The sequence below is a fragment of the Solea senegalensis genome, linkage group LG15 (assembly GCF_019176455.1).
Source record: "Solea senegalensis isolate Sse05_10M linkage group LG15, IFAPA_SoseM_1, whole genome shotgun sequence".
NCBI lineage: Eukaryota > Metazoa > Chordata > Actinopteri > Pleuronectiformes > Soleidae > Solea > Solea senegalensis.
Genome location: NC_058035.1, coordinates 7,559,803 through 7,586,357, shown reverse-complemented (window position 1 = coordinate 7,586,357; position 26,555 = coordinate 7,559,803). Strand labels below are relative to the sequence as shown.

Sequence of the window (26,555 nt, the reverse complement as noted above, 5' to 3'; positions counted from 1 at the left end):
TCCTTTAACCTCAAAGTGGCATCCAAACCAAACAAAGTCATGTTCATTTGACAAAAATCACAGTAATCCGGAGATATGACGACGGCTCAGTCAGTGCTGAGTACAGCGTTAATTGGATCTAAAGTTAGTAATCTAGTAAAATGCAAAGCGGGAGTGGAGTTGAGAGCATCAAACTGTGCCAGTATGGAGTACGCGGTCGCTGCCAACCCACCGTGTTGCAGAGCCAAGGATTCTTCACACACACACACACACACACACACAGACAGCCACTATTTTTCAAAAGTTATTGAGCAGACAGAAGTTTAAAATAAGAGAAAGGAAAAAAGTCTCCTGACCACGTATGCTTTGAATACATTTTATTGTGCACCGTGAGGCAATATTTCAAGGCGGCATAATACAACTGTGAAAATTGTTTGTTTTCACCCGTCCTCCTGCCACCGTTCATCCGTCCTCCTGCCAGCGCATACAATGACATTGGGAGACAGCTGGAAAATGTTCTACTCATCACCCACAAAACCACGCCGCTGCCAAAACACTGCACAGAGACTGCGTATAAGCCATCTGAGCCGAGACCAAAACAAAGAGGCGAACAGAGCACTTGAACAACGCAAGGGTGAAACTGCTGAATCAAAGAGGCATCACCGCTAATATTAACAAGGGATTCATCAGGTCGAAAAACTCTTTTAATGTGAAGATGAACGATGCTGCTTGGATGTTAATTCGCTGGACTTTGCAAGGCTGGTCGTTTTTTCTCTGTGGAGCTCCTCACCGTCGACGCTCTGCTGTTTCTGTGTTTTTTCTTTTCTTTTCACCATTTGGAAAAAGCAGCTCCGATGTTTACTCATGCTTCATCCAACAACAGTTTTCTCTGCTTCTTTTTCGCCGCCTAAAACAGGGGTGTCAAACGTATAGCCCGAGAGCCAGAACCGGCTCGCCAAAAGGTCCAATCCGGCCCGCAAGACTCATTTGTGTAAACTAATTTGTGTAGTTTAAATAGATAGATAATCAACTACAATTATGTAGTTCTACATACCATAATGTCCCCTGGGGTCACATTTTTATTAGCTCCCACTTTAGTTTCAGGCATACGACATAGATATGAAGTAAAAATCATTTCTTGGCATGTTCTAATCATATGTGAAATACTAGAACTTTTAGTGTGACTAAATGTTTTTGTACCTTTGTAGATCCACTGTGATCTGTACGTTGCAATGCACACGTGTGAAGAGTAAAGTTGGCTGGTTTTCTGCTAAAAGTTAGTAGTGGTCAGTGGAGACAGCCCCACAATCTCTCCACAACAAGTCATTTAACCATCACAATAACTCAAGCCGTTACATTAAAGTACAAATACCGCATAGTTCCCCTTCAAATCAATGAAAGAACTACGTGAGAGATGAATGAAAATGCAGCTTTAATATTTCACAAGTGAGGTACAGATTGAACTTAAGTCAAAATATGGGCCGACCTTCAGCTCTCATAGAAAAGACAAACAAATGTATAAAAGAACCTCATGCGTCTTGAAAGTAAGAATCCAGGTCCTCTGGAATCTCAGCCAAATCCCGTGAGGCACTGGCTGCTGCCTCTGGTGCCGCAGTGGAGCCTCTGACAGCAGAGTTTTCCCGCGACCTCTGTGGAGTCCCCATCTCTCGCTTTATGTCCTTGCCTCCTCCGCCTCCTCCTCCTCCTCCTCCTCCTCCCAAAGCTTTCTGGCTCTCTACGAAGTACTGGTTGGGGTGGTTGAGTGAAAAATTGGCATCCTCGACCTGCTCAAAAGAGACAGAACACTTGAGTTTAATTCCAGAGGAAATATTTGCATGTCTCATTTTTCACAAAAGTGCCAGGTTGGAGGTTCAATGACCATTAAATTCTCTTTGACGCGATGATCACGTAAAAACCAGGGAAATTAAGGGCGAAGTATTTGCTAATTTCACTAAAAATGTACGCAATAATCAATAATGAAAACATCTTCAGCCTCATTCGTAAAATAAGAATCCAAGTGAACTATTCCAATCAGAGCACAGTGAAAAGATGAAAAGCCCTTTCAGGAAATGAAATGTCAAAAATCGCTCACACTTAACAACCTATGAATCAGTCAAGAGACGACGTTTGAGCTCTTTCAAATCCCCCATCTGTGACCTTTAGTTTTCAAACAATTACTTAAGTGTGATTAATCCCGTCGGTGTGAAAGCATGGGTATTTTAAATTATGATGACATTTGTGCACAATAACTATGAGCTGCTGAATTGAGCTCAGTAATGAGAAATTTCACTTTGCTCTTTCCACTTTGACAGTTAATATAAGGAATTATGCCACCAAGCACTTTGGTGCGATTATAACGTATCCTGCAGGGGCCTGGGAGCGTCAGTGATCAGTGCTGATTCTGATTCAACGTACTCCTGATAAATCGCTGCCTTCATCATCAAGAGGCTCTGCCTGCTTTCATAAGAAACATCAAATTCAAGAACTTTTCAAGGACTTTGCAGATTAGTTACCTCAAACTCAACTCGGCAGTCTGGGACTCGCGTGACGGTTAATTAACGTTCAAACATGAAGAACTTTTTTTAATGAGAAATATCAGGCTTGAACGCGTCTCATTTGTGCCGCGTCACAGTGACGGAGGTGACGCGGTCCCTCGCCTTGTTTAACACAGTGAGGAGTATTCAATTGTCTATAAATGTATATAAATGAGTGCACTTTTAATATTCTGTGTTCACAAACTTCCAAAATGTCCTGACCTGGATTTTCTGTTTAATTAACAAAACCTTTGGCGATTTTCGAGGACCTGTGTTTATAATGTGAATTCAACATGTATAAATTGTCCCGTGAGGCAGAATAATTCATTTTACACATGACTGCAGAATACAACATCGTTGTTTTTCATTAGCCATTTGCGGGGACTGATGAATGTAAACAAACATGACACCTGCATCTTTCATTAGAGTCAATGACCTGCCGTCAAGCCGAGGCGTTCGAGGGTTACAACTGTGTACTCGCATAAAGTAGACAGCTGGATTTTAATGTCTGTATTTCCATACAAGATGGTTTAAAAGTGGGACATGCTCTTTTTGAGAGAAACGGCACAAAACAGGAAAACCCATACTAATTATACCCAGATTTCCTCAGTTTCAGGGAACTGATGTGTATGACTAACAGCTTATGGCGGCTAAAGTAAAGGAATGTTTGAATTTACTAGGGATGGCACAATACCACTTGTTCATGCCCGATCCCAATATCACAAACTCGAATATCTATCACTATCAATATAAGTTTGATACAGTCATTATTTCACACCTTTTAAACTATGAACATTTTGGACCATTTTAAGCTATTTAACCCTCAAAATGTCCATCTGGACTTTATTTTTTGTCCATATCCATAAAAGGGACAGAAAATGTACTGTGAGTAAGTGTTTTTGCCCATTTTTCCAGAATAACGTCCAATATCTGGCAGTTATTTATAATGTACTGCATGTTAAAATATTGTATTAATGATTTAAAATGAAGAAAACATTTTATAGTAGTTGTACATGAACACCAGATTTTGCGTGTTAAATTTGAATTTCGAACAGAATAAAACTATATGTAATTATATATATACACACATATATATATACATACAGTATATGTGTATATATATATATATCTATATATATATATACACATATACATATAAACATACATATATATATACACAATTACGGTGATGCAAAGTGTGCTTGCGTCTGTGATGTGCGCGGTGTTAAAGGGTTAAAAGACATAATTCAAAGCAGATATTGAAAACCTGTCATGTGTGTCATAAGCAGATGTTTGAATGTGTTGAACGGTAAATGTTGGACTTGTGACAGTGAATGCTGTCGTGGCCACAGTTGAATGAAATCTACGTAACTACTCATCTACTTCAAAGTAAGAAAACGGATTATACGACCAGTGTGATGCTCTCTTTTTATACAAGTTATTACGGTCTGTCTAAAAACATCATTAATTGTCCTACATCTGACTGAACTACGCCGATGTCTTACACTGATACCTGAAGAGTAGAGAGAGTGCTAAGAGCCCGTATGTCCACCAACACTTAACTAAACACCCTTGCAATCTTAAGGAAGGTGAAATCCTTTATTCCGCCCCCTTAATTGGATGCGCTCCAAACTTTAATGGGATCCTCATTGGGTCAAGGCACATACCTCCACAAATTTGGGGAAATTGGCCGAGTAGTATTCTTCAATCTTGCTAGAGTCAGGAAGTTTTTTTTTTTCCAGTTACTTATCTTCTCTAAACTAGGACTAAGAGAAGACGACTCTAGCGTCCAAACCTGAATTCCATTAAATGAAATTAAATACATATGCACAGGGGACAAAAAGGATCTTAATGCTTTAATCAACCTATAAAAATGAAGTGGCTATGACAGCCAGCTAATGACAGATGTTATGACAGTCAAGGGTCTCTCTCCTGAGCCGTCATGCATGAGATTCAAGGACTGAGCTGTTGTCTCTGACACAGGTGGCCCAAATTAAATTCAATCTGCACTTACGTTGTGTGTCAGCTCAAAGTACTTCTGGCACGCCAGCTGATAGTGCATTCCTTTAACCAGCTCCAGGATCTGCGGGACGAGGTGGAGGACACAAAGAGATGAGTTCAAAGACGTCAATTTCAACACCGTTGTTGTGCTGTAGCGCATCCAAACAAGATACTGCCAACGCTTCGTGACTTTAGTTTGTGCAGTGTTATAAATCAAAATTGTTTTAACTGGCTATGCTAATGTAATGTAATGAGAGCACACTGCAGGTTTATTTCGGAGCAATTTAAATACCCCGGTCCTATAACCTTCGTTAACAATTACACTCTAAAGTCTTCAAATACAGGGGCTCGGTGAAGCTGAAAGTCAGGGTGTGAGGGAGCCATAAAGGCCTCACGCACTCTTTCTCACTGTGGTATTCGAGTGACAGCACACTCAGGGTGACTTACCTGCTGAAAAATGAATCCAAGGTCCTCAGTTTTTACCAGGAGAAAGACTCCGGAGTGAGAAGCTAACTGCATCTGGCTGCTTCATTATTTCCTATTTTCCTGAAAGCTGCCTCCAGCATGATACTGCCACCAGCATGCTCAACCGCTGTGGCTGGTGTTGGATCAGTGAGAGCGGTAATAAAAGGCAAACATTTGCTGTGCTGCGAGTTTTGTTTTTTGTTTGTTTGGGGGGAGGGGCAAAAAGGGCAAATATGACACCAGTATGATGTTAGTACTTCATTTTCTATTCACAAGCAGATTCTAAGGGACTAGAAAAAACAATAAATCAAATCTGGACAAAGATACTTCATCATAATATCACTGGATTGACGACCCCGTGTGTGCCACGTCTTTTAGAGATAAATCAATATTAGGTCATCCTTTGAAAGCAACTATTATAATGATGCATTGGGGGATTCATCAAAATGATCCAGACTTTTCATGTACTGCCTCCAACAGGTCATACTTTCACTTATCCTTCACTCCTCTTTGACTCATTTCATTTGACGCCCAGATCAAATAGACGCGTGGCTACGTGAAGGACTGCCATGGAATAATAACGCTGGGGTCCATTAACTTTTCATCTTGTGCCTTCATCATGTCATTGTGTTCATTTGTCCAGTATTTTCACCGCCCCCTGCCCTAAACTTGTTTATTTTTTCTGGGTAGGGTGGGGGAGCATTTTCTGGAGCATTTTTTAACTGTATTGCTCAAAATCCTCTTCACAACCCGATGGTAACCAATTAATTCATTAATTAATGCTGTGGAACGGAAAGTCCTGTAAAAACACCATCCAATTCATTGGATCCTGATGCACCAATCAAACTGCTATCTGACGCCCCTCCCACCCCCTACGCACCCCCCTCTTTGCGCACTAATCGCGCACGCACAGAAGACGGCTTGCTCGCTAAATCCAACGAGACAGTTGCAGCGACGTTATGGCAGAAAAGCCAGCGACGGGTGTTGGTTGTAAACCAAAGACATTTTTTTAGGAAAGCTGCTGCCCAAGAAAAAGATCCAATACCAGAGTGAACATCGGTGCTGCCGAGGCGACGGAAAGGGCTGCGAAGTGATGCCATGGCGGCTCCGTTTCTACTGGACTGGTAGGTTAACTTTAAGTCTTTGTGAACTACTTCGAGTATTTGTTGTTTTTCCTTCCAAGTATCCAAAAAACCTACCGAAAGTTACCGATGCTGCAGAGTGCTTGTGAATCCGCTTTTAAACTTCTCAGACCACTTCTAACTGCGCTTTCCGATCGACGGTTTTTGGTGCAGCACCATTTGCCAACGATTTACGAAATCATAAATATACCACACGATCAAAGGACAGTAAGGAAGACACCCACCTGACTGATTCCACTGGGCGACACTTTGTAGACCTGTAGCTTCTGCTTCAACAGTTCTGGGTCACTGTGACGAAATGGACATCCTGCAGAAGCATAACGAAAACAAACGATGCTACGTAAATAAATAATATTCACTTGTTTCCCTAATAGGAGGAATGCAAAACAAAAAGAGAGGGAAACAGCTTCTACCAACAGCTGTCAACTCACCATGATGGTCGCCTTGGCTGGGTAAGTTTGACAAAATCACCTTCATGCAACTGTAGGGGGTGTAGTCTGCTCGCTTGCCTTCTTTGCCAAACATGTGGCGAATACCATATGTATATGCTTTGTCAAACTACAGATCGAGAGAGAGAGAGAGAGAGAGATACAGAGATAGAGAGTGAGGGAGAGAGAACAGTGGAGAGAGAGAGAGAGAACCAAAAGGCATTAATGAAGATTAGAGTGTAAGAGGGACAAGGTTGGGGGTGAAAAGAGACATCGTTATACATCATGTCAGTTTTGACAGAGTGTTTTCCTCAATGAAATATAGCGCTATTAAAGAGAACGTGCTGTAGCGGTGTCACCATACTCAAGGCAAGTGAAATATGGCCATGGTAATACTGCCGTCTCAACCTCACAATGCTTTTGCCCCCTGCCCTGAGCACTTTGATATAATATGACAAGTAAGGTCCAGTGTGAAACCTTTAGGAGGGTTGACTGGCAAGACATTGGGACATACTATACTCTATATAAGTATGTTAGTTGCAGCTTAAATGGACAAACCAACCACAGCAAGTATTTACATTATTTCTAGTATGCAAAAGGCAACCATAGCTAACCGATGCACTTGGTAAAAGGAGTCAGGTGCAGTCTCACCATTAGATGTCTACGATTCTAACACACTGGGCTTTTACTGTAAATAGAACCCGCACAATCACAATATAAAGTACCACTATTTAATGCAATGCATCTGTCATTACTACCTTAAAATGGAGGACTTCATCATTTTTATTTGGAAAGTAAATAACCAGTATTCAGGTACACGATTTACATACGGTTATAGTTTTAGCTATCCTGGAGTTTTTAATTTTCTTTTTTGAGAGAAAGAGCATAATAAAAAGGCAATAGAATGATAAGAAAGTATGAATATGGACATTTGTTTCCAACACTGAAATTCTATTTACGCCACAGTTAATCTAGAAAATAAATTATGCCACATTTCTGGCTCTTTTTATACCAAATAAAAGCGCACCTCCAAATTATGACTGGCGTATTGAAATGCATAAACAAGCTGCATTCAGTCAGACAAAACTGAACCGTCAGTTTATCAAAGACCTCAGAGCAGCAGCAGCAGCAGTTGTAATATGTGGAAAATCTTTATACGATCTCCCAATAATCAAAACATCAAGGTCAAGGACAAGTGAACTGTACTAATAAATTGCCAGACGTCTGCAGAGCCTCATACTGTAATCCGTCCAGTGTGTTCCAAACTAAACACTCCTACATACCTTTAAATGGGGGTTATTCTGCAAAACTCTCCGCAGTGGACTGCTTTAATACGTGCACTGCCTCTTTGCAACCATTAAAAATAAATTACAGGGACCCTGCCTCTAAAAAGCAAACAGTAAAATCCACGCAGTGCACTTCAACGGTGGCAGAGCACAATCACCATGACTGCACCCATCATAACACATTAATGTTGCAATAAAGCCCCTGAACTTGCTAATGAGACAAGCCGCAAAGGCACTTTTAAACCCAATAAAAACTTATTTAAGTACAGTAAATCAAATATTAATTATGTAGAGCTTCTTAGGAACTTTAAGAGGCTGTTTTCTGATTTAATACCCTGCTAGTCTATTAAAATGAATCCTCTGCTGATGTGTTTAAAGTGCACGTATATGAAATACTGTGATTGGGACGTAAAAGGATCTCACATGATCTAAAAAGTGACAGAGTCTGAACTTCAGTCCCGTGTGAATTAATATAATGTGTAACCACAATTCAATGCTAAAACTCCCTCAGCACAGAATTCTGGTGGATAAAACTGCTTTAAATATGTGTTTTTCCAAATACACTTTAGATAATCCTGGATCTACTCTGCCACAGTTGGCCTCTAAACCGAACATAACTGGGAAAATCACGGTAAAAATTCAGAACACAAACACGTAAGACGCAATAAAGGGAGGAGGAGAGTCACATAGTTCCCTCTAGTGCACATTTTGGCTCCTGGGACTACATGAGCTGCAACATCCCCCCACACTCCAGGACACATTGACAAAAACCTGCAGCAGTGGAGACGGAGAAATAGGACACAATCAAAGGGATTATGAACGCGTGTGAGCGTGCATGTGTATAAACTTGGCATGGCTTCTTAGCCTCAGTCCACAGTGACTGGTGTGCCTGTAGCTCCGATCTCTTTTGTAAGTGATGCGACCAAAATACCTTTTAATCTGCACTACAGGTCCTTTCACAAACTAAAGCCATAAAAAAAAAAAAATTACTGCACACAAGTACACATTAAGTTCTGACATTTGAGGCCTATATCAGCATCTCCAGAGTACTTTTAAATTGGTCCCTAATGATTCCTACATGGCTCTATCTCACTGAACGTCGTCCTTTTTAAAAAGAACAGAAAAACATTTACTCACACAAAATCCCTTCACTTAGATCTCTTCAAGAAAAACCTCTTCCCAAAGTAAAGCAGACCGCAAAAAGAGGAGCTGGGGGCTACTTTGAAATGTCCCGAAAATACCAGCGATTTAAATAGTATAGCGTGCATTTGTACCCAAACTTTATAAATGAGTTTAAATGAAGTGTCATCTCATGACTCTCCTCTACAGCCGCAAAACACCCAAGTGGAAACCCAGCCGATACATGTGGAAAAATGGTGTCAGTTGGTATAAATTAATTAACCGGAAGTTGACATGGGTTCAGAGCGGTGGACACACTGGAATGTGGTGCAAACAGACATCCCTCATTGAAAGATCAAGATGATTTCGTCAATTTTCTCTCTCGCTCTCCCTCTAGCCTAATATTACACTGCCTCTTCCTCCAGGCCTCCCTTTCAGCATCGCTGCCTCCCATCTTTTTCTCTGTGCCAGTCGCATACTAATGAGCCGGCTTTGTGCAGCTTGCCACAAAGTGCAGTCCCTGACACAACACATACATCACTGTGAAAGCTGTGATCTGGTCAGCACCGTTCTGCTGCCTCTGCTGTGAAACAAGAGCTGGGCTTTGTGCAGAGCCCCCCCCCATCACACCTTCCCTGAGAGCAAGTACATGGGTACAAAGCCCCCGCGGGAAATGGAGACAGGGATACAGTGTACTGTAGTTGCCGTGAGGTTCATCCTCGGTTGATAACTGGCACAGCAGAGAGTTAAAAGAAACAGGAGGCAAGGACGGGACACTACCTTGTTACTGTAGAAACGTCATGTAACAGGTGTCGCGTCGCTATTCGACCATCCTGTTATTCACATGTTAACATTTACATGGTTCAAAGGAAAATGCTTAACTCAATTTATTTTTTTACATTTTGATTTTACTCATTCTATAATCCAATTAAAAAGTGTCTTGGTATTGTTAAAGCGCTATAAATATATCAGCATCACTTTATTATGGGGGGGGGAAAATACAATCATTTTAATAATTTGTCAATTATTTTCTCAATGAATCATTGAAAATCAAATCAAGTTTTAATCATTTCTTGATTAATCGTTGCAGCCCAACTTAGTTATTAAAATTACTGTATTAAACAGCCAGCAGGCCATTGATTTTACAGTGATAAAAGGGTAAAATTAATGATGTAGGGCAGGCTGAATTAATTATCTTTATTGTCTCTGACGTTAGCAAAGTATAAATTTAGGCCACATCTGCAAATTACCTGCTACATGTACACTTCTGCCGTTTTTTAATCAAGTTGTTATTGTGCCAAATGCCAAATAATTCGTAATTATTTGAATTAGTGAAAACAGGAAAGCCTCTTTACAAATCTTTGTGTATCAGTCTAATCAAAATGATTTAATGGATCTTAAAACCTGGAGGATCATCAGGAAACACAGACTCGGGCTCAACATATTCCCAGAGTACTCCGTAAAAGACTTACAGATGGTCCAGAATGCAGCTGAGCGTCTGGTCTTCAATCAGCCTAAAAGGGCACACGTCATTCTGCTGCACATCAACCTCCCACTGCTCGACTAAGATTCAAGTCACTTTAATTCTTGCATACAGAGTGACTTCTGGGTCAGCAGCACCCAGTTACTTAAACTCAAACATATGGGCTTTCGCTCCTCCAAGAAACATCATGTGACACTGCCATCCCAGCAGCACACAAGGCAATCACAGTCCACTCCAGACTGCTCCCCTCTGTGATGCTCTGATGGTAAAATGAGCTGCCAAATGTTATCAGGGACTTCCTCTTCTGTATCCTCAAGACACATCTCTTCCGCGAGAACCTCCTCTAACACGCTAACATGCCTAAGTGGCTCTTGTCTTGGCGAGTAGACTTCTTCTTCACCTCATGATCTAATACAGTGCAGAAGTTTTGCTGTTCCAAGCCGCCGCAGTGGATGTGGCTGATGCAAATGGACGGGACGTGACGTAATTAAGGAAGAGACAATAGAATATGCAGTGTCGGTATCAGTCTGATACTAATCAAAATCACTGGATTAGATTTCAGGGGGGGGAGAAAAATATAGAATTCAACAAGATCCTTCACTGGAGAGAATGGCATTAAGACGAAATGTCACGGAATATTCGGTTGAAAACGTAAGAGAGTACAGTATGTGTTATTGTACACATTACCTTGTCTGCATCCACTTTGCCTCTGATGAACTCCAACCTCCAGAACTGCAGCGCCTGCTCCAGAGAGAGGCCGATGCCTTTGAGGAAGAGGCCGTACTGCATGCGGCCTCCGTGACGGAGGTGGTGGTTTTCTCTGAGAGCTTGGTGGAGCTGCCTCATACACAGTGGGAAGGACTTCACTGAAAGCTAGAGGAAGACAATAATTAATGAGCAGGACACACAAAAAATAACTACTATAATTTGTCAGTGCCAGTAAATATCTAATTACTTTCAATAATAGGACATGTTAAACATAATGTGAAGCGATTGATTACAAGCAATGGTGCCTCAAACACGCCGGAGTTTCAAACCCAACCTCATCTCTCCTCTTTTTACACCAGTTATTCCCAGGCACGATGGCACCCTGAACTTGACATTTCAAGAATAAATGGTCAGAGCAACTCACTGAATCAATTTGTTCCAAGGAGATTTTGCCCACATTCTTCTGAACACTGTAATCCTGTCCCACATAGGCATGACTGAAAAAAAGAAAGAGAAAATATGAACCACTTGAACACGTGCGTGAAAACATAAACCCTGCGTCCTTTAATATCAGCAACGCAATTTCAGAGAAATATCTGGGCTAAGTGTTTTCTGAGGCACGTGTGTTCAAGAAACAGCAATAAAAGCCAACGATGAGAAAAAAAAGATTTAACCAGCTGAACGAACCTGAAAGAGTTGCTATCAGTAGTTTTTAAATTGTCGTAAGACTGTCCTCCGACTCCTGTGTGACAGTGTTTCACATCACCCCCACCACAGAGATTAGTGGCCTACTGGCTAATCTCAAAAAACCTCTAACCACTAATCCCCATCAACAATCAGGCAACATGACTCCCCCCAGCCCGATATTCATGTTCTTAGTTTTATCTAAAAAAAGATAAAAACACCGTCCCCTCTAAAAGTAATTCCTCTTTGCTATTGATACTGAGGTCCATTGAAGTCGACTGCTATTAAGCCACCGTTTAAAGCTAACTCGTGCTGTTGCAGATTCACTTTATCTTTTGATGGCGTTCGCATACAAGGTTTTTACGTTAAGCTGCTGCACTTTAGTATTAGAAGTTGGAGGCGTTTTGATTTGAATATTGCAGTGGATGGAAACGAAGTATGTTCCTGTGTATTCTGACCAAACGTAACGCGTCATAATGAGCAACTCCTATAACTGCTCCATTCCCGTATGGTGGAAAACCCTCTTACGGTCTTAGACAGCGATCACGGGACCACACGAAGCAGGTTTATCAGCTCTGCAATCTATACATTCATCATCATTTATCCCAAAACGCACCACTCACGGCGATTGTGTGTATAATAAAACGCATGAGAAATCGGAGGAGACGTGACAAACATGTTTCAACAATAGGAATAGTTGATGGCGCACATGTGGCCACGCACTGTACTGTAAATTCCCACAGCATCTGGAAATGTCGACAGCGACAAATTGGGTTGACTCAAACCCTGGGCCACAAGCCCCCGGCACTCCTCAATGATCCAAACATCAATCCTGCTAAATCTCTTCTTCAGCAGAGTTCGGGCAAAATGGGAACAGCGTTATTAATCCTGGTGCTTACCTGAGATGGTTAAGAAGAGGTTGGAGCCGTTCATCAGAATGCACGGCGGGTAGCGAGCGTGCTGCCAGCTGCAGAGACAGGAATCGCGTGAGTGATGGTAAACAGTGTAGATAGAAGGATTAGAATGGTCTTCCGTTGCAGGCTGAGCGCAAACATGAAAAGATGCTTATGAAAAATGATTCAAATAGAGGTCCATGGCTGAAGCAGGTGGAACAAGACTGAAGCAAGTGTTAAAACTGATTAAGTACAATGTACAATGTTGATTTGGGTTGCAACAAATTATCAGTTGATTGATGATTCTTCACTTACTGAATTAAACCCTGTTGTGAAATTGTTCTGGGTTTTTTGCTCTTGTATGACAGTAACCTAAATGTCGTTAAATATCTGTTTAGAGCTGCAACTAGGGATTATAGATTATAGAGTAGATGAATCTGTCGATTACTTTCTTGATTCATCGAGTACTTATTGGTGCATAAAATGTCAGAAAATGTTGATTGGTGTTCACCAAACCTGGAAATGATGACGTTCTCAAATGTCTTGTTTTGTCCACAAACCAAAATCATTTCTTTGTTATACGGAGCAAAAGAAAGCAGAATATGTTCACATTAAAGTAGCTGAAAAATCTGAAAGCTTGTTTTTATTATAAAAAAACAATTATCAAAATAGCTGACGATTAATGATTAATTCAGTAATCGGTTATTAATTGATTGATCAAACAATCGCTGCAGCCCTAGACCTGTTGACAAAATAAAACATGTGTATGTTACTTTGAGTTTTAGGAAACATCAAAAACAGTTTCCACCGTTTAATGGATGACTAATCAATAAACCAAGAAAATAATAATAATAATAATAATAATAATAATAATATTCTCCATTTAGTGTAGTTCAGCTATACATGCACTTTGAATTTTTCATTTTAAAACTAAGCATTAGAGATGAACTCACGTCCCTCCTTAAAAAAGCTTTACTTCATAACGTAATAATTTTAAAAATGTGGCTACAAATTCAACCTCACACATTCACAGGAGACATGTTAATATTCGGTATCATGTGTGTTAGAACAAATAAACCAAGAGCTGGAGTCATACGGAGGAGCAGCTTTCAATTTCATGCCTTTTTAATGACACATTTCCATGATGTCCCATTGCTGTACCCAGTGGAGGAGAATAACCATTATTGTAGTACAAACAGTCATAATGGCACAGTCACAAGAAAAATTGTTTGAACATTTTTCTGTTCCAACAGTTAGTGGTCCAGATAATTACCAGGAAATGGAAAAATGGCTGAACTGGACTAAGCTGACCCTGTAGTTTGCCTTTCTATAATTTCTTTTCTAATCCTGCTTGTGTTCCCCATAACCAGGTTAAAGCTAACCAAGGATTTGTTACCCACTATTCCAACATTCGAACTCCAAACAACACCACAAAGAGTACACAATCTGATTGTTGGAGACTACTATAATAGATTTTCCCAGCAGTGCATTTTCTCAGAGCAGAAACCCATTAGGGATTTCTCAACTAACTTGCTTAGTAGTGGCTTCTAGCTGAGTTATTCCGTTTGCCAATACACATTTTAGTAGATAAGTGGCCAAGCTTAGTCGACCACTTTGTCATGAACAAAGGCTTTACCCTAAAAAGCATGGATTGAAACCGACAGGCTCAGTCAAAGGCAAGAGACGGAGCACAGAACACAGAACAGAACAAAAACAAACCTTTGATCAAAGTGCCAAAGTGTTTTCAATGCACAAGGCAACAATCAGTGCGCAGTAGTGGACTCAATCAGATTAAATGCAATTTTAAACACAGTCGGTCACGATCATATACTTTATCCACCACAAACCAAAAGTACATGGTATAAGACCTGTGTAAGACCTGTGTAAACCGGTGTCACCATAGATGTATTACAAGGTCCAACTTGAAATAAAGACAATGGACAAAGGCAAATTGGACGCTCTAAATTGACCGTAGATGTGAGACGTGGCCCTGTGATGGACTGGTGACCTGTCCAGTGTGTACTGCGCCTTTCGCCCTATGTCACATGGGATTGGCACCAGTGGAGGATAAAGTGGTAGAACATGGATGGAAGGATAAATAAGCATAACCATCAAGCGAAATTGTTTGATGAAAAGGTGTTTTGTAACTCCTTCCCTTCTATTACTGTTGTAAATATTTGCTTTTTGCACAACGGTGAGGTTATGTTTTCCCTCATCAGTCCAAACATATCTCCTCCTTTCATTCACCATTTCTGCTATTTTTTTTTACCTCATCCTTTATCCGCTGAATCGGTTCCCACTGCACTCATTCACATTCATCTTTGATCTGCCAACTTTTCCACCTTTATAGAGCTTACAATTTTTATGCGCTTTTAAGTGTGAAAATGTAGAAAATGTGAATAAAACTGGCTCAGAAAGAGTGACGGGGGTCTAATAATCAAGACAAAAACCCAAAAAGGGGCACAAGTATGCAAGGTCTTCCATGTTAATCTAAGAATTTCTCTAGAAATTCATTTATAGTTTCATGGATGTGATTTTTATTTATTGTATTTATTGTGCAAGTATCACATGTTGCTGTTGAGGACATTTGAGGACCTTTTCATTCTCAAATTGTGTTGACTTGTGCTTGTTGTTGACCGCTCTGTATCACAAAATGATGGATCATTTCCGTTAATTTCACTTACTGCAAGCCAATTCCAAACAGTACACTAAATAATTACAGGTCTGTGGCTGTAATTCACCTACAGAGTCAGTTTCCTGCACGTCTACAAACCAAACAGTGCCACTGCCTTCAGTTGTTGATCATGTCTGTGCCCTCTCTCCAGTCACGACCCCACCACACAGTGTAACTGAACCTTGGTTGTCTCCTCGCATGTATTATGAAGAATGCCCCTGGCTCCCAAAACATCATGATTCACCTCCCCCAGGGCATTCAATGCATTGCACAAGTGTGCCGATACTGCAAATTCAGAACACAGTCCACCTTCCACAGCCTTAAAAAATAAAAAAATAAAAAACTTGCCCACAGGGAAAATAACCATTTTCAGACTAGCTGTCTCCAGCTTTCCCTCCAGCCATTTTATGTCATGTGTGCACACATATTTCCCCTCATCCCAACCCTGCATTTCTCCATTTTCCTTCAGGGCTCTGAAGGGACAAGCACACTTGCAGTTTGGGCACAAAGCATCCATACTTCCTGTACACACAACATTGATTTACATTGATACACAACCACTTTGGGTGGAAATTTCTCGGTACCTCCCAGTTGGACTCCATGATGACTCCATTACAAAATGATTATTCATTTTAATTAGAAAACAAGTTAATAGTCCGTAATTTAATATTAACCGAGACTAGAACAGAACAACATACTACAGTAATTCTGAGGAAACCTCTAACAGCAGCACCCACATTATGTACCTGTTTTTTTGTTTTAAGTTAAGTTTCAAACATCTACAGAGAAATGGGGAGAAAACCAAATTACTGGCTATAGAGATGCACAATCTAAGACACTGAGTGACAGAGAGACGTGCTGCAGTCATCAGCTGTCTCCTTCAGCACATTTTGACAGAGAGTTGAACAATAATTCTATTTTTTTTTCATTATTGGCAGAGACAAGTCCACCTGTGACTGCAGACTCACAAAGTCCTGTTGAAATAAGCAAAGAGGGAGGGATACACGCTGCGGTGTACGCTGATGTTTCTCCACGACTCCCTCCAACCGATCTTTACAAAAAAAGCCTGTGTACTTTGAGAAAAATCTCAAATTAACATATATTAAACTCTGCTTTCATTCCCCCTCATGGATAGTGGAGATTATTGACTTTCCTATATCAATTTATGATCGTTCAAGACAGAATTATGCTGCATCTAAGATTCAAGATTTTTCCCAATACAATGTAAAGAGGAGCTGCTCTGGTGTAATGAATCAGAAAGGTGTTGATTAAAATCTACAGAGCAGCTTTTCTTTCTTTAAATACTAAAAGGTCAGGGTTGTCGTGGGTGACATTATATTTACCAGCTATGATGCGTGGTATTGTTTTGTGTATGTGTGTGTGTTTTTGTGCATACACATTCTTATGCAGCAGTCTTAGTGCCTACGCAACCCTGAGCCCATAACAACCAAAACCCTAAACCTAAACCAAATTTAAACCCTAGCTATAAAAACAAGTCTTAACCCTTTAAAAGCCATTTAAAGTTATGAGGACCAGCCAAACTATAGACGCGTACACACGAGTGTGCGTGTGTGTGTGTGTGTGTGTGTCCCTGAGGAAATGACTGTGTCAGGACTGACAACAGAGCCATTTTAAGTCCTTTGGCAGGCCTGGACACATCTATGGACAGATTATGTTGCAATAGTGACACAAGATAAAGCAATAATCAGAAACTCAACCTGCTGTTGCGATCCCATGTTAACGTTGTCTCTGATGTTACAAGGAAATGATTGTGCTCTGCGTTCACTCCACAAATTGCAGTTTCTCCCATGTTTCTTAGAGCTTTTTTTTTTACATAAGATTCTTTCTAAAGCAGTGAGGAGTTGTAAACACTTACCGCGAGAGCTTTCGATAGCCTTGTGCGAAAATCGTTGATAACAATGGCGACGATGTCCTGGTGTGGAATGTACACGTAGCCTGCTTTGAGGTACACCTTTCTTGTTCGCACCAGATCCAGGGCGTCTTGAAATGGAACCTTTAAAAAAGAAAGGAAAAAGAGGAGTTGGGGAGAAAAAGGGTTATAAATAATTGATGTATTCCAAAGCTGTCATGTTAATATTCTGTTTGCATGTATGAGTGTCAGGATTGTAAGGTCATCCCGTTTGCCCTTATACTTTTTGGCCGCTCCGAAATGTGATCCAAGAATTTACACGGTCCAGCGATGTTCAGTAAAATCAGCTGTAATGATTAACATTCTCTCAACGAATAAACGGTCAGCAACAAACAAACGTAAATTCGGTGTCAAGCAGCACGGCACGACATTTCACCCTCTTTTCATTTTGTGAAAAGGCAAAATGTAGACTTAGATTCGGAAGTTTTATGAAGATCAACCGTCAATCACGCGCTTCATTCGCACTGCTTTAAGAAATTCTTCAGCAGGTTCATATACATTTTCCAAGGTCAAATTCAGGCAGATTTATATGAATATTTACATACTCCACATTAAAAGAGACAGAACTTTGCAATAAACAACCAAATCCGTGTTGACACACAACTGGTTCTGGGTCCAGTTATTAGTATTTATTTATTCCTTCATCTAATATGCAAATTATTCAGCCAATAAGCCATTTTGGTGAAAGAAAAACAACATTCAAGAACTTGTCAAACTTTGAAAACACAACATTAAAATTTCAAGCACCCATATCAACCTACACATGCACAATATTCAGACTCATATGGAAAAGTTGATATTCTCCGCTAAGTTAAACTACTACAGGAAGAAAAACACTATTTGCTCCTTCGTTTCTTATTAAAAGATGATCCAACTCTGTCTGACAAAAACACTGGCCCTGGAGGTTGAGGAGATGAAAGAAATTTAAAAAAAAAAGAGAGAAAGAATTAAGCAGAGAAATCTGTTTTGCTTTAATGCAATCCATAATTTTTTTAGCGTTCCGTTCACAGTTCACTACCCATCTACACTGGCACTCTGGGGGAAGTTGAGATTACCAACAATTGGAGACACTGATGAGAAAGCTCTTATTCCAAAACCCAACGGCAGACCAAAGGCAGAAAATACAAATGTTTGGTTTTATAATTTCTTCCCCAAAATGTTTTATTAAAACTCTGACCAACCTTTACACTGCATCAAAATAAAAGAATACAAGGTTTGTGATTTGTTAATAGTGATGTAGTAATGTTAGTTAATATCTCAAAATACTGTTGTTTTTCATTACCCCATAATAAGCCTTTATATTTATATTAGGAGCCTGGTCAGCTCCACAGAGAACTCTATTTTGATGCTAAATAAAGGCTTCATAGTTTCTCCAACAGGATATTCATCTTCAAAATGCAGCTTGACTCATGAATGTTGCCACATTTTACACACTGTACCTTTAAATCGAGAGGAGACAACCTATTGTACATTTCCCATAATGCAACTCAATAGTTTAATTTCCTCTCTTATGCCTTCCTTAGTACATGTCCCAACTTTAAACTTTAAATTATAAACTCAACTTTTCTGTACGGCTTGCTTCTAAAGCTTTCATAAAACTAAATATGTCTCAGCCTGAGTGAACTCAATAGAGAGGAGGGTAACTCACTTTGTAGAAGTCCTGATCCTTCACGGTGATTCCACTGACATTGTAACTGGAGTTGATAAGTTTCTCCTGCAGACTCATCTTCTCTTCAGCGCTGATCTGAAAAATTATTGACAACGATGATGAATTTCAGCGAGGAGCAGCAAAGGCACGCGTCAGCTTTAATATGCAAGAAGGTCGAAGCTCATGGAAATCAAACGTCATTCGTCAAAAGGAGACAAAGTGTTCATCATTGTTTGACACGTTATGTGTTGATAAATTATGTTTCCTCTTTAGCTTTGGTAAAAAAAAAAAGAAGAACACTGCACCACTTTTCTTAAGTTAAACTTCAAGAAATAAAAAACTTCACACGTGGACGTCTGATTTTTTTCTTAGATTTATGATTGAAAAAAAAAATCAATGTTTAAGAAAAGCCTTTAAATTTCATAGTGCAGTTACAATGATCAAACAGCTCCACCTAGTGATAAAATACATTACTACATTGTATGGAGGAATGGTTGACTCCCACTACAGACTGAGAACTTAATTACTTAATTTAGGACTTTGAAGCACAATATTGACATATTGGTAAGATGTCGCTTTCATATTCAACTCTCAGGTTACAAAATAGAAACATTTTCTTCAATCAGGAATGACTCTTTTTGTATTATTTTCTCTTTTATAACAAGGTAGAAAACATGAAATTAAGGTAAAGTAAACTCACCGTATTATACTGCAGATTATTTTTGTGCAGAAATTCAAGCTTTTGTTTTGCCTCCAGCTCATTGAAGCGGTAGCGGAAAAGATCTACTTCCTGTTGTATAAACCAGCGCCTGAGATCTTCCCTTAAGAATTACAATGGAATAAAGCACTTAGTATAATTACATGTGATTTACAGTATATCCATGATTCTCCATAGCATGTTTTTTCTTTCTTAATAATGAGAGACTTTACTTACGTTTGACAATAGGCGAGCCTGAGAATGAAGTGAGAGATATGATCCTTTCTTCTTTTCTCGTGTTCACTTAGTCCAATCTGAGGTTTTCTTTGATCCTTGATGGGTTAACAGAAATATTTTAACTTGTGCAAAAAAAAAAAAATACAAGTAATAATGATATTTCAGTAGCTAAACCCACCACACATGCAGTTTGGTTTGGAGTGTATGTCGTGTTAAAGATACTCACAGTCTGTGATGGTGGTCTGTAAGGAAAGTTCAGGTTTTTAGACTCAGTCTCCAGTTTCTTTTTGTAGTCTTCCGTTGTTTTCACGTGACGCACTCCCAAAGTCTCAACAGACTTCAACACTGCAGTGGTATTAAAAGAACACAGTGGAGACGGTGCTTACAGCAAATTATAGACTTCAAATTTCACTTAATTAACGTGACAAAAAAAATGACTTACATTTCAGTCTGTCCACAGCAAATGCCTCGAATTCAGTGAGAGAGATGTTTTCAAGAGGAGGCTGCCCGTAAAACTGCAGAGCACATCCATAGAGCTCTGTTTGAGGGCTGCTGATGAACTTCTTTCTTCTGCCATGAAACTGCATGGTGGCTGATGATGGGCGAGTAAACCAAGTGTCTTCAGTGGATCACCAGACCTTTAAGCAGTAGAGGTGCAACTACAAACTTTAATTTTTAGAGCACACACAATAACATACAGATCTATATGAGTTTCATTACAAGTGAAAATATAGCCAAGGACACGGTTGATGACCTCCATCACCCTCATCATGACAGTGTGTGTGGCACACCTTGATTGTTTCAGCTATACAGGTAGTTTGAGAAATGGTAGGGTAGATTAAATGGCTCCAACTTCTCAAACCACTGAATTTGCTTAGTCACATCCTGTATAAGAGGTAGTAATCTTTAGGATTAAACTGCTGGTTGGACAAGATGCTGGACGATCACGTTGACATTTTGAGAAACAAATAATAATTGATTAAAAACTAGCAATTGGTAGATTGTGTTTCGGCATTCAGTAAATAAAACATGATACATTGGAGTAAATTCATATAACTTTGTTATGAAATTAGGGCTGCAGCAATTAATTATTAAACAATGACTAAATTAATCATGAACTATTTCGAAAATTGATTACTTGCTTTGAGTGTTTTTCCTTAATAATTAAAACAAGCTGTCTGGTTTTTATGATGAAAATAATCATTAGTTGCAGCTTTAAATGAAATACAAACATACTGTAAGGTGCCACTGCCAACAAAATACCCCAGACTGATAAATGATAATGCAATGCTGTGACTAAAAACTATACAAAATGTGCAATACTAATAACCAGTCAAGACAAATGACCAGAGTATATGGACAATAGCCACGCATAAACAGTCCGATTGTTTTTAGGCTGATCTACTCTTTACTGTACCAATATGGAGTTGAAACTAACATTACACAATGTTACACAATGTAGCAAGATAACAATGTAAAAAGACGACTAAAAATCGAATAGATTGCGTCTTTAATTCATACACAGTATCATAATCGAAGTGAGCTTGGATTTGTCAACAACACGCATCACTGACGCAGAGAATATGCTAGCTAACACACAGTAAACCACCTCAGGTCCACCTGGGAAAGTAGTTTTAAACACGACTGTGCTCTAAAATAAACTCACGAAAGCAAGTGACAGAATAGTCAGTCTGTAATTTTATCGTTACATTACCGAATAAGCGCTGGGACAGCTGCCCGTGAGGTCACTCCCGCCAAACTAAGTGGGCTGTTCAACAAACGCGGGTAAACGATGACGCTTTTCACCAACCCAGGAAGAGGAAACGGTCGTGTTAAATGGGCGCTCGTTTGGTTGTTCTGCCCGTGCCACTATCCGTCTCCGGGGCGGGTTTCCTGCTGATTGACAACGTCTGGATGTCTTCTCCACTTTGTACGATACATTTGAGGCAGAAATGAATCCGAAAAGGTTATGATTTAAATCAAGTCGTGGTTCACAACGGTGTCCTTCTAATGACTCGTATCTGGTCGACTACTTGGGTGTAACCGCAGCAGGTTGCAGCGTTGCTACTACAAAACAAACGCACCATGGACATGTGGCGTTACCACTAAGCTAAAATTAATTTATTATGGATCCAGAGGAAGCCTATATGTCTTTGTTTTTGTGAGGAAACTATCAATAGTAGTTATGTACATTTGAACATTTTATCCACATGTTTACATCTACCCCATCTTCAAAATTGATAATACAGTAACTAGTAGACGTCAGTACTGTTAGTTTTAGCCGTAGTTAAGTTTTAGCTCACTAATAAACTGGAGCTTAAATTTGTGTCATTCGGTTTGAGTCCAGGGATAAAACACATATATAACATGATCGTTGTGTGGGAGGAAATGCTCACACAACAATGGCATGTCGTTGTGTGAGTGATAAAAACGAGAAAGACTTCAAAATGTACAGTCGTGACTTAAAAACTACCAACGTGCCACGGTTCCACGATGACCATCTTGTGCTGTGTGCACTCTTTGGCTCCGCTGCTTAGCAACAAACATTAGCGAGCTAGCCAGTTGCCTGGTTAGCCACTCGCAAGCGCAACGTAGTTAGCCGAAAGCCTGGCTCGCGGACTGACAGTGATGAGTATAGATTGTGATTGGCATCCTCTAAACGTCACATATTTAACTCAGTTGTCGACGTAAATCAAACTTCGTCTGTCGTTCCGATGCAGATAGCATTCGGTGTGTGGAGACAGTAGACACGTAGTACAAACAGGTGTAGCAGAAGGTTATTTTACTCCGGGGGAAAATGGCTAACCCTAGCTAGTTAACAGCAGCACCGGAGTCACCAGCGTCTTCCTGCTGCCATAGAGAAGAGCAAAGTCAGAGGCTGTAGAAATGTGATGGTGGGTTCGCTGGCTGCTTAGTTATTCTAATGTTGGCGGACATCGGATGAGCTGTTGTGCGAATTTACAGGTAAGAAACTGGCTGCTCACTCTCTAAAAGAAAATCTGACCACCACCGTTTTTTTCCCTCATTGAGCTTTAGCGGACCTTATGAACAGCTGCTTGGTAATACAAGCTACCATTCAACAGGTCATACAGTATCTGGACCAAGTCGAGGCAGTCTGATTTGGGCCAAAACAGGACTGTGAAAAGTTTGTTAACAGTCATTGGAAATACAACTAATATTGTTCCGGGCAGTTAGACTAGAAAGCATTGTGATATACATGAATTATCCTGGTGCCCTTTAAGACAAGGCCTGGGTAAAGTAACAGAGTTTGTAAAGTCATGGTGAGTCGGTCTGTGACTGAGGATTAATAATGTACAACTTGAGAGAAAGAGAGATGACAAAGTGGAAGAAACACTGGAACTTCTTAAGTGAAAACAAAAAAATACAGAAACTCCTGAGATCAAATAAAAAACCTAAACATCAGCAGATTAGCTAGAATAATGCATATGTGTGATTCATAATATAAAAACAACAGTCGAACAAGCTTTAAAGTGAAGAAGGCATTTTCCTCAGTTCAGTATGTAAACACTTGGAACATTGTCAAAGAGCCACCTGGTGGAGTGAAGCTGAAAACCCTGAAGTTCTTGTCAAGAAACTGCATATAGATAGTCACTGGCCACTTTATTAGGTACAGAGGATGTAATAAAGTGGCAGGAGTAACACCTGGTGTGGTCTTCTGCTGCTGTAGGCCAATCTGCGTCATAGTTTAATGTGTATTGCGTTCAAGGATGGTCTTCTGCATACTTTGGGAGTAAGGAGTGGCCGTTTGAGATTCTTTTGCCTTTTTAACATCTCAAACCAGTCTGGTGATTCTCTTCCGTCAGCATCAATGCAGTTTCCCCTCGAAAATGGACAATCTGGACCTTTTTCAGACCATGGTTGTGTGAGAAACTCCCAGCACTACCTGAAACACAGACGACCATATCACATCATTTAGATGTAATTTCTTCCTCATTGTGATGCTCAGTTTGAACTTGGCCGATTTAGATATTTAAGTAAACGAGCGGTTGAACAAGTAGAATTGATCAAATATGACCTAGTACACAAAAATAAACACGTTGGTTTGTCTGTGTCATGCAGCTAAATTATGGTTAATGAATAATATCTTCTTCTGCGCGTGACTGGAATCCAAACAAGCTGTTGGACCTTCGTCTCACAGTGGGTTGTCAGTGTCCATTGGGTACAGCTGTCTCACAATATTGTGTTTAGCCTCGCACTCGGCAGCTTACACACATGTCACTGTGAAAGAAGCAGCCACCATGTGGAGTCTGCTGCTCCCACTGCTAATGGATGAGTAAACAAATGTAAAACATTTACAACGGTTTGTTCAAATTGAGCACACATAATAGTTGGAAGGAAAATCCCAGCCACTGTGTGCAGGGAAAATTGCTTGTTGATCAAATCAAAAGAGATTCGTATGTTAAATAGTAGCTGTGAACATGGAAAACTGCACACGACTGCCTTTGGTTTGCCTCCTAGCGGAGATGTCTTGGACCCAAAAATGCATCTTGCCTCAATGCAAAAACATTACATACTCTGCCACTATATCGTTATCGATATACTGTCAAAATGTCCAATATCGTACATCCCTAACAACAAATCACTTGAATACCTGGATACCGATACTTACCTCTACCTGCGTTATCAAACCCACATTAATTAGCACTGTCTTTTAATAACCGAACGTCAATCGATGTTGTTTATTTCACACTTTCAGGTGGTACATGTGTCCGTGTCGCTTTATCAAAACAACCCGGGCCGAGTGGAATTGAGAGAACCAGCCAGCCATCGCCACCATGTTGGAGGAGGACATGGAAGTGGCCATCAAGGTGGTCGTCGTCGGCAACGGAGCCGTCGGCAAATCCAGTATGATCCAACGTTACTGCAAGGGCATCTTCACTAAGGACTACAAAAAGACCATTGGCGTGGACTTCCTGGAAAGACAGATACTGTAAGCAAGTTCTAGAGTTGTAGTCTACAATTAGAGAAGCCTCGGTAGAGTACACACACCCACCCAGGCAGCTCAGTGTCAATACACTCTCCTATCTTCCAAGATTAAGAAATGTATGCTATTAACCTGAGAGAAAGCAAACATTTTGTCTTTCAAAATCTGTCATTTCAGAATTTGTGAGAATTAATAACCTACCCCCCCCTCCCCAATTACCTGCTCGTTGTTTTAGTGTCAACGATGAAGAGGTGAGACTAATGCTTTGGGACACCGCAGGGCAGGAGGAGTTTGACGCCATAACCAAGGCCTATTATCGTGGTAAGACACCCAGCACCACTGTGACTCTAACTCTGACTGTTCTCTGGCTGTGCAGGGTTTGACCAGAACACGCAATCCGGCACACAAAGCTCTGTTAACATGTCAAAAAAACTGAATATAATAGTACATATATATATATAACAACAATATAAGTTGTTACAGAGTTGACCGTTATGTTACTTCTACACTTTCGCTGTACCTGTAGCATTTCCTGTTCCTGTTGTTGTTGTTAAAAGAATTGTCACGGTGCACTTTCTTGCATTTCAGGTGCACAAGCATGTGTGCTCGTCTTCTCCACGACAGACAGAGAGTCATTTCAGGCCATTGACAGCTGGAGGGAGAAGGTGGAGGCAGAGGTCGGAGATATTCCTACTGTTCTCGTGCAGAACAAAATTGACCTCCTGGAAGAAACGGTTATAAAGAAGTACGTTTTTTTTACTCCAAAAAAAAAAGAAAAAAAAAGACTTTGGTGATAAACTAATCAAATGAAGATTTTTTTTTCCATTACAGTGAGGAGGCAGAAGCTTTGGCTAAAAGACTGAAACTGAGATTTTATCGAGCTTCAGTAAAAGAGGACCTCAATGTCAACGAGGGTGCGTCACTGAAAATGTCTCGTTTGCGAGAAAAATCTCGTTCTTAACGTCACTGACGCCACATTTCTTTCTTCCCTGACAGTTTTCAAGTACTTGGCTGAAAAGTACCTCCTGCAGCTCAAACAGCAGACGGCAGAGGAGACGGAGGTGGTTCACACAACAAGCAATAAAATAGGTAAGAGAATAATGTCTTTCACATCACCCTTTTATGGTGCATTTTACAAGCTTTCTCTTTTAGTACGGTGACATTACTCATAAAAAAAAAAAAAATCACCTTTTTTTATTTTAAAGGTGTTTTTAATACCACGAGTAGTAATGTCTGCAACCAGAACTCCACCAACGGCAGAGAAGTCATCACTTTGCGACCTAACAAGCAACGGACCAAGAAGAGTAAAAATCCTTTTGGAAGTTGCAGCCTAGTCTAGATAGAATCATTTCATTGTCGTTATAGTCTATTGTGACTAAGACTAGACTGGACAATTGTTGTATTCAGTGTAGGTAGCCACATTCACAGACCAAAGCCCATATAGACTGGGAAATCCTACTTCAACTAATCTGATATATAATCTGTATCCCCTCACATTAACGGATGAATTTGGACCTACATTATCGGTCTGTCGACATTTGTACGCTGTTGTGTAACAGCGAGAAACGCAGGTACGCTATATATATGGAAAAAATAATAATATCCGTGAGTGTATGTGGCTTTTTTTTTTGTTTCAAATGTTGCGATACATATTATTTGTCACATGTATGTATCGGCAAACATTACAAAATACAAAATATTT

The 26,555-nt window shown here is 40.1% G+C and overlaps 2 protein-coding genes across 2 annotated transcripts; one reads left to right on the top strand and one right to left on the bottom strand.

Moving 5' to 3' along the window:
- Positions 1–1,394: 1,394 nt before the first annotated feature.
- prim2 (DNA primase subunit 2) lies at positions 1,395–21,704 on the bottom strand. Its single transcript, XM_044045647.1, has 14 exons — positions 21,623–21,704; positions 20,351–20,546; positions 20,135–20,253; positions 19,909–20,003; positions 19,675–19,795; positions 18,975–19,070; positions 17,273–17,410; positions 12,729–12,796; positions 11,570–11,642; positions 11,125–11,310; positions 6,553–6,679; positions 6,346–6,428; positions 4,528–4,596; positions 1,395–1,763 (listed from the first exon to the last, which is right to left on the bottom strand). Exons 2-14 carry the CDS (start codon positions 20,493–20,495, stop codon positions 1,509–1,511), a joined length of 1,575 nt encoding a protein of 524 aa, XP_043901582.1. The 5' UTR covers positions 20,496–20,546; positions 21,623–21,704; the 3' UTR covers positions 1,395–1,508.
- Positions 21,705–21,746: 42 nt separating this feature from the next.
- Positions 21,747–26,490, top strand: rab23 (RAB23, member RAS oncogene family). The gene is made up of 7 exons (XM_044045648.1): positions 21,747–22,872; positions 24,626–24,859; positions 25,089–25,174; positions 25,442–25,598; positions 25,685–25,767; positions 25,850–25,942; positions 26,059–26,490. Exons 2-7 carry the CDS (start codon positions 24,705–24,707, stop codon positions 26,190–26,192), a joined length of 708 nt encoding a protein of 235 aa, XP_043901583.1. The 5' UTR covers positions 21,747–22,872; positions 24,626–24,704; the 3' UTR covers positions 26,193–26,490.
- The last annotated feature ends 65 nt before the right edge of the window (positions 26,491–26,555 follow it).

Bases quoted from the DNA above. Each gene is read 5' to 3' on its own strand.
- prim2 (XM_044045647.1), bottom strand. From the start codon at position 20,495: ATGCAGTTTCATGGCAGAAGAAAGAAGTTCATCAGCAGCCCTCAAACA. The intron at 20,254-20,350 runs GTAAGTCATTTT...ATACCACTGCAG, and splicing joins TGCTGTGGACAGACTGAAAT to TGTTGAAGTCTGTTGAGACT. The intron at 20,004-20,134 runs GTGAGTATCTTT...TAACCCATCAAG, and splicing joins ACAGACCACCATCACAGACT to GATCAAAGAAAACCTCAGAT.
- rab23 (XM_044045648.1), top strand. From the start codon at position 24,705: ATGTTGGAGGAGGACATGGAAGTGGCCATCAAGGTGGTCGTCGTCGGC. The intron at 25,175-25,441 runs GTAAGACACCCA...CTTGCATTTCAG, and splicing joins AACCAAGGCCTATTATCGTG to GTGCACAAGCATGTGTGCTC. The intron at 25,768-25,849 runs GTGCGTCACTGA...CTTCCCTGACAG, and splicing joins GGACCTCAATGTCAACGAGG to TTTTCAAGTACTTGGCTGAA.